At 35.7% G+C, this 13,274-nt stretch overlaps 5 protein-coding genes across 5 annotated transcripts; 1 reads left to right on the top strand and 4 right to left on the bottom strand.

Moving 5' to 3' along the window:
* Window positions 1-3,402: 3,402 nt before the first annotated feature.
* On the top strand, window positions 3,403-4,134 carry RPS3 (40S ribosomal protein uS3; the record flags this gene model as incomplete). Its single annotated transcript, XM_003670848.1, has 1 exon — window positions 3,403-4,134. One exon carries the CDS (start codon window positions 3,403-3,405, stop codon window positions 4,132-4,134), a length of 732 nt encoding a protein of 243 aa, XP_003670896.1.
* A 390-nt stretch (window positions 4,135-4,524) lies between these two features.
* Window positions 4,525-5,448, bottom strand: MRPL22 (mitochondrial 54S ribosomal protein uL22m; the record flags this gene model as incomplete). Its single annotated transcript, XM_003670847.1, has 1 exon — window positions 4,525-5,448. One exon carries the CDS (start codon window positions 5,446-5,448, stop codon window positions 4,525-4,527), a length of 924 nt encoding a protein of 307 aa, XP_003670895.1.
* A 459-nt stretch (window positions 5,449-5,907) lies between these two features.
* Window positions 5,908-7,896, bottom strand: TDA7 (Tda7p; the record flags this gene model as incomplete). Its single annotated transcript, XM_003670846.1, has 1 exon — window positions 5,908-7,896. One exon carries the CDS (start codon window positions 7,894-7,896, stop codon window positions 5,908-5,910), a length of 1,989 nt encoding a protein of 662 aa, XP_003670894.1.
* Window positions 7,897-10,044: 2,148 nt separating this feature from the next.
* NOP13 (Nop13p) lies at window positions 10,045-11,244 on the bottom strand (the record flags this gene model as incomplete). Its single annotated transcript, XM_003670845.1, has 1 exon — window positions 10,045-11,244. The coding sequence occupies one exon, from the start codon at window positions 11,242-11,244 to the stop codon at window positions 10,045-10,047; it is 1,200 nt and encodes a 399-aa protein (XP_003670893.1).
* A 507-nt stretch (window positions 11,245-11,751) lies between these two features.
* On the bottom strand, window positions 11,752-13,137 carry MDG1 (Mdg1p; the record flags this gene model as incomplete). The annotated part of the gene is made up of 1 exon (XM_003670844.1): window positions 11,752-13,137. The coding sequence occupies one exon, from the start codon at window positions 13,135-13,137 to the stop codon at window positions 11,752-11,754; it is 1,386 nt and encodes a 461-aa protein (XP_003670892.1).
* Between the last annotated feature and the right edge of the window lie 137 nt (window positions 13,138-13,274).

Raw genomic sequence — 13,274 nt, 5'->3', positions numbered from 1 at the left:
GCCGTTTTCGCAACAATATTACCGAAATTTGGAATCAATAAAGTAAATTTTTTACCTCAAGTATGGACACATATACGTGCATACCCAGGTGGGACAGGCTTTGGAAGCATTTACGTCAAGGCTCATGCATATGCATGAAAGACTCTTACATTTAACTTTTTATATGCTACGGTAAGTTGTACCCAGATAGAACAGAAGTGTGGCCACTTTTGTGGCCACTTGCAGCTGTATCAAAATCTGAATGTGCGTTGTTCTTCGGTGTTCTCTCTGTCTTCCTGGTTACCCGATTTCACAAGTGGCCAGAGAAGTGGCAACACTTCTGTTCCCCCTTGGTACGTCTTTCCAGTCCCTATTTCTAGTAGGGACGGTGAAACCAAAATTTGTCCCCCTGTAGAAAGCCCTTAAAGAACGTTTTAAATTTTTGAGTTGAAAATACACGTTGGGAACTTGCCCTAACTAAGAGAAAGACCCCTGGATTCAATATTTGAGAGGGGAATAAAGATCTTTAAAAACTACGTACGTAACTTAAAAGAATAACTAGCGGGAGTTATTCGGAGAAATGAAATGTTCACAGTTTTACTTGTTACCTTAGCATTACTTTACCATTATATAAGAACAGCACTATTCAATTCATCTTTTTCATATTCATCACTCCACGGTACCCGTACCTAGGCAAGGGTGGGGCATTACGTAAGCCCCGTACTCAGCTGGGGTCGACGTGCTTTTTATGAGAGAGCTGGCGGTTTATTTTTGGGGCTCCTGGAAAAATCTAGGTGAAAATATTGGGGTTCTTAGAAGATGTAGGTTCTAATTAGGAACGAATATAGATTGTAGGTAAAAAGATTCTGAGATCGTCTGTTACAAAGCCCAAAAATTTTGGGGCTTCTGCCAAAAATGAAGACCGACCAGGCTTTTTGGTTTAGAGACCCAGTGGGGTGGGCTTCTTTGAAAGAATTCACTTTACTATGAGGGCAACTTTTTTAAAAAGAAGCCCAACCAAGCCTACCCGTAACATCTCTGTTCCTAACGTTTTAGAGAAAACCTCGGCTTCAAGAAGTACTATTTCAGAAATACCCTAAATCTACTATTTAGGTCCCAGCAGAAAACGAATTTTGGGCTTTTCTCGAATCGTTTGGAGGAAGTAGAAATAAGAGGATGGGTCTTTTTCTGACGCCTACTTGGCCGAGTTCGTTTCACCTTACAACTTTTGTAAACCATTATTAATGAAGTCTGTAACCCTCTTTATAAGGTAAGTGTCACACAACCTCAGGATCCTGTCGTTTTTATAGAAACGTTCGTAACTCCACGTTTTGGGTAGGGATGGTAGGGGCCCAAACAGCCCTAGAAAGGAAGTATCGTGTTTTCTCAATTTGGCCAGCTCCTACTATTTTTCGAGGTAGATTTTATTTTTTCCTGCACCAAAGCTTGTTTTGGGTTAAGAAGTTGCTGACCTGTATATGTAATCCGCACATTATCCCGCAGACCTATACACACCCGTTGGTAGAAAGAGCAGAAAGTATTTCCCGAAAAACAAATTTGTTGGAAGTTATCACTCCAGCTATGGAAGACACTAGGCCGAAGTAAGACGAGAGTATGTAAATATTGCCTACCCATATATTCACGTACAGGGCATTTTCCTATGGCATATTTTTTTTGCTATCTGTGCAACACATTCTGGGTACATACCTACAAGGGACTCCAGCACCCAACACACTTTGTATAAGTAACATCTATAACAACTTCTATTCAAAGGAACAAACTTTTCTTCTTACAGTGGATCCGCCTACAATTTGTAGCCTACGAAAGGTGCGTGGTTTTTTTCCCACACGTATACACAATGGTTAAAAGTGATTTCTAATATTTTCACGCTTATTAAAACACTGAGAAATATGAAAACATAGGCTTTGAGCCAATCTTGAAACTCTAAGTAAGGCGTAGGTACGAACGGCATGATGGTTTTCTAACTCTTGGCTGCACAGGGGTTTCCTACATACTTATGTAACATGATGAGGGCTTTAAAACGCAGAAGTTAATTCACATAATCATCAAGAAATCTTTAATAAACGTACGTAGCTGTGTCAACACTCTGTACAAGTTGTACAGAGAGAATGGATATTCTCCAAGAACATTTCTTTGAACACCGTTAACTGAAGAATCTTGACGTTAATGTTACTACGAAAATACTGTGCGAACCTTTTTCTTAGTGAAGGCAAAAAACTTTATTTTTGTCCACGGCGTTTAAGAAGTTTTGCCTGTCTTTCTTTTCCAGTGAATCCTCCGTCTATTTCGGAATTTGTTAATTGTTGACCGAAGACGAAGTTCATAAATTAAAGGATACGTTATTGACCGGAACGTCAGGAAGTAAAGGTAATCCCGATTTCCAACAAAGTATCTTTAATAAGTCATTACGTTACGTAATCCAAGGAGAAACTTCGTAAAATACGTAAATCACTCGTTTTGTAAAACTTTCAAAAATGAAAAGTCAAGATCTTGACATAATTTACCTCATTTAAATGGGTAATCGAATTGAATAAGTCAGAAAGCAAGTGGTGATGTCTGAACAACGCAGGCGGGTAAGTGTCATATCACCCTTGTTCATACGTACAAAAATGTAACATTTATACCAAAAATACTTTGAATAAGCACCATTTCATTCCTACAGTTTGAAATTAATGTGTGATCATCAAAGTATCATCCCCGGTTGAGATACAGAGATTGTTCAAATCTAAACGTCGACCATTGTATTCGACACGATTGTGTATGATTCGTGGCTTGTTTTATCCACCTATATATCAATACCATTTGTATAATAAAAAGAAAAGCTTTGAATATCTATTTCTAAATTAGGATAATGGGAATACTCATATAAGCGCTTGAATCGGAATAAATTGGTTAAGTTACCTGTATATGAAAGACAACTCAAATAAAAGTAAAAAGAAAACAGGCTTGTTAAAGATATTGATAGGTAGTGTAGGAGATTTACCCGAAAGGGCAAGGTATATTGAGTAGAGCAAGTAATCTAACGCTACGTATTGGTGTTGATTCTTGACTACTAAATATCCTGTCACAGCCATGAAATTGCAATGAATGCTTAAAATTTATGACTGTTTGGTATTTATGTATGGATGTTACAAAGACCCAGACATTTTATAGTTCAAGGGACATTTTTTGAAAATTTCAAAAAACTTGGTGAAAAACTCGGCTAAAGTTAAGATGCTCGCCAAAGGCGATGAGTCCTCGTAAGAAATCTGGATATTGATAATATTATTGTTGCTAGAAAAGTTAATAGCTGTATGTCAAAATATTATTTAGAAAATACAATTTCAATATGGAGGTTAATTTTTTAACAAACGTTTTCTAATACTTTCTTAAATCAACAACTCATAGCACATATCCCCAAAAATGGTCGCCTTAATTTCCAAGAAAAGAAAGCTAGTCGCTGACGGTGTCTTCTACGCTGAATTGAACGAATTCTTCACTAGAGAATTAGCTGAAGAAGGTTACTCTGGTGTCGAAGTCCGTGTTACTCCAACCAAGACTGAAGTCATTATCAGAGCTACTAGAACTCAAGATGTTTTGGGTGAAAACGGTAGAAGAATCAACGAATTGACTTTGTTAGTTCAAAAGAGATTCAAGTACACTCCAGGTACCATTGTTTTGTACGCTGAAAGAGTTCAAGACCGTGGTTTGTCTGCTATTGCTCAAGCTGAATCCATGAAATTCAAATTGTTGAATGGTTTGGCTATCAGAAGAGCTGCCTACGGTGTTGTCAGATACGTTATGGAATCTGGTGCTAAGGGTTGTGAAGTCGTTGTTTCTGGTAAGTTAAGAGCTGCTAGAGCTAAGGCTATGAAGTTCGCTGACGGTTTCTTGATTCACTCTGGTCAACCAGTCAAAGATTTCATTGACACTGCTACTAGACACGTTTTGATGAGACAAGGTGTTTTAGGTATTAAGGTTAAGATTATGAGAGATCCAGCTACTGCCAAGACTGGTCCAAGAGCTTTACCAGATGCTGTTACCATTGTTGAACCAAAGGATGAAGAACCAATCTTGGCTCCATCTGTCAAGGATTACAGACCAGCTGTTGAAGAAACTGAAGAAGCTGAAACTGCTGAACCAGTTGAAGCTTAAATAGATAAGGTTGTATATAAAAAAATTTAAATAATTTCACAGTTTAATATATCCATCTACTATTTTTTTAAATATTCTGTTATCATATTATCGTTTATTGTTCTTACGTGTATAACGTTGTATGCATCGGAATGTTCACACTTCTAAGTTATCATGGCCTATAACAACCGTAAAGGCTTAAACATTTGCGAATGTGTGATCCTTAGACAATAAGATGCCTCACCTTCTTGTTTCAAAGCATCAAGAAGACTATTATCTACTACTATGCCAATATTATATCTTCTATGGAACCTCTTAAGTTGTTATATTAATTTTTAACTAAAGATTATGCTGTTTTTAACAATAATTATATTATATACAAGATATATTGAATGGGGACTCCCGTGATACTTACCATTTATATACGCCGCCGGTTACGCCGCGTACAGGTTTATCATCTAGTTGAATCCACGCTTTCCGTTTTTGTTTCTTTAAGCTAGCCTCATACTCTAATCTTTTTTTCGTTATGCTTTTGGTCTTCAATATGCATCTCACATGAACATACCTATGCCTTATAATTCCAACTCTACCTCTTGCTTTATAGTCTAATCTTTGAGTCCACGACCCATCACTCCCTGTCCATATTTGAGATATATATAAGTCATCAGGGTTTAAACCCAACTTATTGCTATCCGTCATTCCTTTTTCCAGTAGACCAGCTACATCACGAGCAACCTTTTTCTTTGCAAAATGACATTGAGTCAACGCTTTCTTCACATCTAATCCACCTAATAATCTCAGGAATATATTGGTCTTTTTCATTGAAGATTTAATCCTGAATGATTTCAGATAAATTGAAGGTTCTAAGACTTCAATTTCCTTCCTTGAAAGATGCAACTTATATTCTAAATTTGTCTCTGGTAACGTAACTACGGTATTATTCTTGTAGAAACCACCATTAATCTTACAATTTTCTTCATAGATTCTTTTTTTTAATGGAGATAATAATATATCAGTTGCTAACTTCTCAGGGGCTCTAGTCGTCTTGATATAGTTTTGTAATTCTCTATCACTTTCTAATGTAACTTCAGTTTCATCTGTAGATTTTTTTTCAACGCTTGGCTGCTCAGTAGCCAGCCTGTTAGATAACTTATTTGGGCTATGGTCCTTTTCAATATCGAAATCTTTGTTCAGACTGCCGAAAAGAGGAGAGTTGGTGTTACTGTGTTCATTTAACGGATATCTTGTGTATGATAGGGATCTAGTAAAAATACCATTAGTAGTCAAACGATTGGCTGAAACAGATCCATTGCGAAATAACGTTCGAACAAGCATCTTAATAATTTTTGGTATCTCTTTTCCGCGTTCCCATAAAGCAATTTGATGTATCACGAAAGAGTTAGTCTTTTTTTTTAAACCTTGATTGAGAAAACGTTATTTGTTCTCAATAGATTTGGTTTTCTGTTAAATCAAAGCTCTTGAATTTGAAAATCGCGGAGGGTGAAAATACAAAGTCAAGATCTTGTACATAACGTTAGGTTAGTAAAAATTCAGAACATACTTCTTTCTTCATACGTAACGTTGGTGGATTAATTTAATGACAACTTTTTTGCTAAAGATTGCGTGCAATCATCTGTATCTTTGATATATATGAGCAGTTCTTTCTATGGAAATAATTACACTCAGGATTGTAATGTAAATTACTTCTCTACAGTAGTCTATATTATCAAGAATTGAAAGTTTTACCGTACATATCTATAAATGGCTATCACGAGGTTAGAAATTGTAGTCCAGCTATATAATTTCCCTTAAGAATCCTTGCTTGTTGGAAGAATGAGTCCCAGTAGTATTGTCGTGCAATTCTGGAACTACTCGTATCGGTGTAGTGGACATCGAAGAATAACTGCCGAGTTGTGATAAATCAATCGATGAACCAGTCGTCGAAGATGTATATGAAAGACGAATATCAGAAGGTAGCAAACTATTTGCCAGTGTAAATGTTGATGGTATACGATTTATAGTAGTTTTTCTCGGTGGCGGGACAGGTGGTGGCTGTACTCTTTTTGAAGAGTTTACCTTAACTGATCCCGTATCTGTCCAAGTATTGCTGTTGTTGTACTTTTTACTATTTAGCCAGCGAGACTTTTTATTAGTGTCGACTTGTACTATATTACCGCAATAATTGCTATATCTTCTATTCTGGTCCTGTTGGAACAACACACCATTTTTCCTGCTTCTTCTTCTCCTTACTCTAATAATGAATACCCATATAATTGCGGCACAAAGGGAAGCTACACATATACCACTAACTACGCCTCCAATTATAGCACCCTTTTTATTTGTTCTTGTCTGGTCATGAGAATTAGATGTTAATTGTTGGCTATCTAGGTTCCCATTCAACCATTCTTTATAAAATGCAGTACCTTTTGTAATTGTAGAAGTAGGTATAGTTAACAACGTGGTAGGGGATCCTTGTAAAGAAACCGTTGTTGGCAAACCCGTAATAAATGTTGTAGAGGAATCAGTAAAGTCATACATTTGTGTGTATACATAGAAGTATATATTAGAACTGGGGTATACGGAATATAGTATTGCAGTCAACAAAAGTTCTTCATTTGTAGATGTTGAAGACTTTATTAAGGAATTTTCCACATTTGATATCTTTGAGTGGAAACTGGACGATTCGGATTTACTAGATGAGGAGGGTTTCAAATTCTCTATGTATCCCCGTGTGATTGAAGTTGTAGCATTGAGTTTAAGTGCTGGCAAAGTTCTGATCGAAGACCTTAAGGTTGGCATCTTGGAAGCTGAGGGGGAAAAGTTTTGGTATGAATATTCAGAAGAACCCTGTTTTTGTCCAAATAATTGCGGGGTATACATTGAATAATCAACGATTTTGGTCATTGAGGTGGTATGTACAAACGAGTCTACTGATGTGTTTCTTGTCATTTCTTTCTTACGAGATGAAGTTAACAAATTATACCTGGTAGCAATGGGAGAGGCACTTGTCGATAGTTTTAATTCCTCTTTGATAAAGGAATTCGATGATGGAAGTAGGCTTGTTGTATTTATCGAGTCAACCATTATTGTTCTATGACTAGAGCTTTCTTTAGCATTATCATATTGTACTTCTGTAGTCACGGAGATGACGTTAGAATCCTGGAAAGTTTCAGATTTTGCTGAAGGTGGAAAGCTTTGCATTGTTTGAGACGATATAAATTGAAAGCTAGACATTAATGTACTGATAGAATGTGTAGAAATACTATCTGGTTCTGTACTTAATTCATGAAGCTGTGTTTCGGAGAATTTGGTATTTTGATAGGGGTCAAGTTCGAAGCTCAAGGTTTTAGAACTTAGAGAAGGGCGTTCCCTGCTGCTTGTCTGTTCGCTTATGCTAGCTCTTTCATTGGACGTGTATGTGGCAAAGCTGGTAGATATAGGAGCAATCGATGTTTTATGTACAGGAGATTCCCATGTTTGGGCATACAAACTTGATAATGGAGAAAATGAGTGTTCGTTGCTTAAAGGTCCTAATGAGGAAACAAACGTTGATTCAGCCAAAGCCTTGATGGTTTCAATACTGGAGCTCGTTAAAACTGTGTCCAGATCTACTATTGATGGTTCTACGATTGAAGTACTCGAGATGCTTGTTGCAATAGTTCCTTGTGGCTGCTTATAAGTGTTCGGGGAGTAAGCAGATGCAGAATTACCTTCTGTTAACTTTAAGGATTTTACAACACTTGAACTTCGATCTTCAATGGTGTTGTTGAAATTTACCTCCATATTGCCTGTTGTATTTTCCGCTCCTTCTTTTCTGTTAATTCTGTTTCTAAGAGTAACAATAGTTCCCTAATAACAATCCCTTCTAGGTTGGAAGAACACTTAAATATATGAGTCGTTAAGATGATTCCTACATTACATGGGGAATAGAGAAAGAATATGATATATGGGCCCTGTAGAACATATTTTTCAGTCAACAAGATATCTCTTGATTTTTTTGACGTAAAAGGAAAGCGTCGCAGAAAATCTCGGAATTCAAAAAAAGGCAGCCCGGAGTTGTACGGCGCTAAATGAAAAAACTCCGAAAAGAATGCTTCTGCAAGAAGAGTAAGGTACTTCGCAGATTTAAGGCAATAAAAAGAAAGACATGATTTTTGGAAATTTTTTGCTTTTCTGTCTTTCTTGACTTTTTGGATCAACAATAGTCGGGGTGTTTAGGAATCTGCTCGAGTAAGTATGTAACAACGGATCAATGGATATTTAACCGCTTGGACCTCGGTGCAAACATTATATATTAAACAAACCGAATATTAAAGTACTCCCTGATGAACAAATAGAGACACAGGGTAAATACAGAGATCACTATATTTAAGGCTAATTTATTACATTAGTTATTATAAAAATCAAACCACGTAGTTAATACAACAACAGTCAAAAGCAATACAACTAACAATAAGAGGCAAAAATTACAAGTAGTCGTTGCACTTTGGCAGTGCATGGCTCCAAAGCTTTAAAATTTTATACCTTGGAATATTGATAGCAAAAGAAAAAATATTTATTTTTCCAAGTCATATTTTTTCTTAGTTATTGTTTTTAAGGACATAAACCTTCCAACATTAAAAATAAACAAAAAATACAAACACTGTTAGGGTGATTTTCCTAAAATAATTGTGCTGAGTTTGCACTAGAGGCACGGGGGTCTCTCTGTTCGCTTACTTGATTGTTATCAGTATGGTCTTCAGTCTCAGCTGTGTTGTCCATGTTGTTCATGTTTTATTGACTACATAATGGTTATTTAATACGCTGATCCATTATAACAATGTGATATTGTTTATTTATAACTTCAAGCAGAGTCTTTCTAATCTTCTATCTTGTAGCATTCCACATTTATATATTCACTCACATCGTCAATGTCTAGATAATAAATGTCCAAAATTCCAAAATTAAAGAGGGGACATTATATATTTAAGGGTGGGTGATGCTAATACAATTCCTTTCATAAACTAAGCTCATGGGAAAAAATAAGGGTAGGGCTCGTTAAGTTATACTTAAAAGGGAAATTAACTACAGCGAATAGTACAATTGCAAGATATGGTACATTTCAATCCAATGTTTTTTCTTTCTTTTTTGAATATAAACTACACATGCAGAATTGAATCTCCTGAGGTCGCATTGCCTTTTCTTATATATCCCGTCTTTAAGGCCTCAAGAACTTTATAGCGTACATTCCCCAACAATAAATCAATGTTTGATTGTTCCTTTCTTCTTGCTGGCACAAGAAAAGGGTGCATAAACTGTGTCACATAATATAACCGAAACACTAAACTGGATCACAGATTCAATTGGAACTGCACGACCAAGTTGTAGTGCTTCCATGAAAGAAGAAACTTAGTAAAAATGTGAACAATTATCAGGTTCAAGGAAGCTAACACAATCTGATTTTACGAGCTATCTTTGGTGTCATCATTAACATTGCCGTCTTCAATAATAAATAGAACTAATTTATTCACCCCATTCCTCCTTTACGTGCGGATATTCATCATCAAAGACTAAAAGCTCTCCCGAACTCCTGTAGCTGTACATATAAAGAGGGCTTCTAAATAGTATATCTTCCCTAATACTACTCAAAGCTTCGCTAGCAGTGAATACTCATTGAAAGTTAAGATCCATTTTTGCTCTTTTATCCGCCAGATTGTTTTTGCGCCGGCAAAAGAAACAGGCTTTTAACCTCTTCTAGATTGGTCAAGTTTATTTGATCTACAAAAGTCTACTTTAGATAGTAATATTTACACAAAAGGGATTGCAATACTTGTAAAAGAGATAAATTTTTACAACTATGTCGATAATGGGAATATCATCAATATAGACTATTATACATGGCATTCCTTTATTTATAAATAAAGATATATCTGATTTTTAGTTTTTGTTGTACTAATCGAACTTCATTTTCTTACCTTGAGATGGGACAATTGCAGCAGACGCTCTTTGTGCCGACCTTAAAGCAATACTACTTTTAATTCTGTTATTAGAATCAACTGTGTTACGATGTGGAGCTGGAGTTTTTCTTGTCCTAAATTTTGCTGGATTATTTTCTCGTTGTTGAAGCTGAGGATCTTTATTTGGAATATCGATAGTACGTTTTTGCTCTTGGTCTGGTTTTCTTCTAACTTGTCTTTTACTTCTATCTTCACCAAATTCCATTCTAAGTGGTCTACCTGCGATCTTTCTACAAGTTTTATCCTTTAAGGCATTAGTTGCGCCCTCTTCATTCTTGAAATCAACAAAGGCGAAACCTTTACATTTACCACTATCTTCGAAAGTAGCCATACGTATTTTAATTATTTCACCACAATGTTGAAAATGCTTCCTTAATAGTTCGTCTGTGGTATCGAATGATAGATTCCCCACGAACAAAATTCTTGATGGAGGATTCTTCGACATTGAAACCAAGTCATTCTTGTCCGGTCTACCATCATAATCCTTTGAGTTCTTAATCAACAGGTTTCTACCATTCAATTGATTTTCACTTAATTTTACGATCGAATCCAATTGTTCTTTTGTTTTAAAGTCCATGTAACAAAACCCTTTGTTCTTGATTTTCTTACCATCATTCTTAGCTAGTGGCATATTAACTCTAATAATATCATTTTCAGTGACCTGGGAAGCCTCATTATCTTCAGATTTTGTCTTAGCTACAAAAAATTTTATGATTTCTTCTTTAGTAGTATCGAATGATAAATTACCAATCCATACGCTGAACTTCCTTTCCTTTTCACTTTTCTTAGTCTTTGGTTTGTCCTCTTCCTCATCATCACCATTGTCATTCTTAGCTTGGTCACCCACGTTGTTAACATTTTTCTTTGATTCAGATTCATTCTTATATTCTTCAATAGAGGAAGGATCAATATTATATTTGGCATTTAATTCTTCCAATGTAATTTTACCTCTTCTCAACAAACGTTTTTGTTTCTTAGATAAAGGGATCGAACTGGACAAATCGATTTCAATTTCATCTTCAGCTTTTCTTTTCTTTGTTGGGTCAACTAAAGCTTTTTCAATTTCTTCGTTTTTACCGTCTTCTGTTTTCGCTTCCTTAGTGACAGGAGTTTGAACCTCAATTTTATCGGTCATCTTAGTTTCTTTTGATTACTATATATTAATAGCTAGATATAAACCAATGAAATACTGAATTCCTTAAAGATCTCGACTCTACAAGACGAACTTTTTGCTCATCGTAAATTATAATTTCATGTATTTGCAACTTTATTATTTTTTTTTCAGGTCATCGGAAAATTTTCAATATATTTTTCCACAGATTTTGAAAAAAGGCGAAGATTTCGTTAAAACGTCACAAAATATATTCACATCATTTCAACTTTCGTACAGTTACTTAAACTTAAGAAAGCACCTCCATTCTGTAATTCAGAGGAAAAAAACGCAGGATAATAGAAACTTTTTTAAAGGTATGTATTTCAAATGCATATTCATTGATTTTAAGGTAATACATTATTTACTAGATATTCTAGTTTTAGGAACACAGTACTAGCGAGATTGCTAGCATCTGCCAATCTTTCCTATTTCAAAAAAAGAGCGCATTAGTTAGCTAATTATGAGTATAAAGGGGAGGCTATGTTTGATTCAAGGAATTATTTTTTTAAGTTTCCCAAACATACCTTTTTTGGTAGTTTTGCTATTGGTCTGAGAAGAGGAATGCACCTTATCAATTGGTTTATTGACAGCATTCGATATAGATAACTTTTTTGATGATTTCGTCTTCGTATCCTTTACTGGTTTGAACGCGATGTCCTTAGCTTCAGGCTTTTCAGAAATTGAAGTTCTTTTGGTAGGCTGTTTTTCATCGGTTTCAGTGTTTTTGGTTTTATGCGAGCCATCTTTCTTCTCGTCCAATCCTTCGGCTGGAGAAATCTCTGACGTATTATCATTCTCTACCGCTTCTTGAGATGCAATGGCAATATCGTCATTTCCTATTATGGGTTTATCGTTGTTTTTTAATTCCCTTTCTGCCCCTTCTTTGATTTGAGGGACCGGTTCCTTTACTTCTGCTTTCTTCACATCCTCAGTCACATCATCGATATTGTTCACAGGAGGCTGTAGGTAAGGAGATGCCTCTTTGGAATGATGAGGAATTTCCTCGATCAAAGAACCATCATCAGTTAGATCTTCATCATCTTTTATCTCAATTATTTCTTGCGAAACAACTACTCTCTCTCCTGTTATCCTGTTTTTTCTGAACGTCTTTCTTACCTTAAACTTTTTTCTACCGGGTGCTTTCGAATCTGCCTTTTCAGTCTTTTCCTGAGATTTTTGTGATAAAACAGGAATTTCTTTTGGGGTTAACGTATCTTTACCGTCACTTTCTTGAATAACATCATTCTTAAGATCCGGTTTATCCAAAGGCTTTATAGCAAGCTCATTAATGGTAGTCGGTTCAATATCTTCTATCTCGTTCACTATTTCAGCATTTTCTACTGAAATTTCATTCTGTACTTTTTCTTGCTTACCAACCTCCTCTTCCAACACTTTTTGTGATTCATCTTGTCCACTAATATTGAAGTTACTACCACCAGTCACTTTATCTGCGGAGATGATCGTTTCTTCCACCACTTGAACATCATCATTTAGTCTATCCATTTTCCTTCCAATGATTTTCAATTCCTCCTCTTCATTTGGCCCAATTACGTCTACTTCAACTGCTGGGTCCTCATTTTGAATATAATTCTCTACATCTTCAATACTAATATAATTATTTTGGTTTCCATTATCATCATATATTGACTTATAGACTGGATTAATGAGCCAATGACCATCAACGATAAATTTAAAAATAAATGTGCCATCCCTCCCATCAATCTCTATAGGGAATTCTGCACTAAAGGATCCTGTCAATTCATCTTTAATCATATGGATGGATCCTTTCCAATCGTCAAAAGGCCCGGTTACGGTGACTTCTTTCGGGTGTCCCTCTGACCAAACAAATGGGAATTCAATGATTATGCTTGACATTTTGTCTGTATTTCTTTGAACTTTTGCTTCGGTATATTATCGTAAATAATTATAATTATATTATCTAATAATAGAATTACTAGTTGTTACTTCTCGTAAGATTTTGACTCTTTAGTCATGAGGCTATCCCCTTGATA

The sequence above is a fragment of the Naumovozyma dairenensis genome, chromosome 6 (genome assembly GCF_000227115.2).
Source record: "Naumovozyma dairenensis CBS 421 chromosome 6, complete genome".
NCBI classification, from domain to species: Eukaryota; Fungi; Ascomycota; class Saccharomycetes; order Saccharomycetales; family Saccharomycetaceae; genus Naumovozyma; species Naumovozyma dairenensis.
The sequence above is the reverse complement of the archived record's forward strand: the minus strand, read 5'-3'. Positions and strand labels throughout refer to the sequence as shown.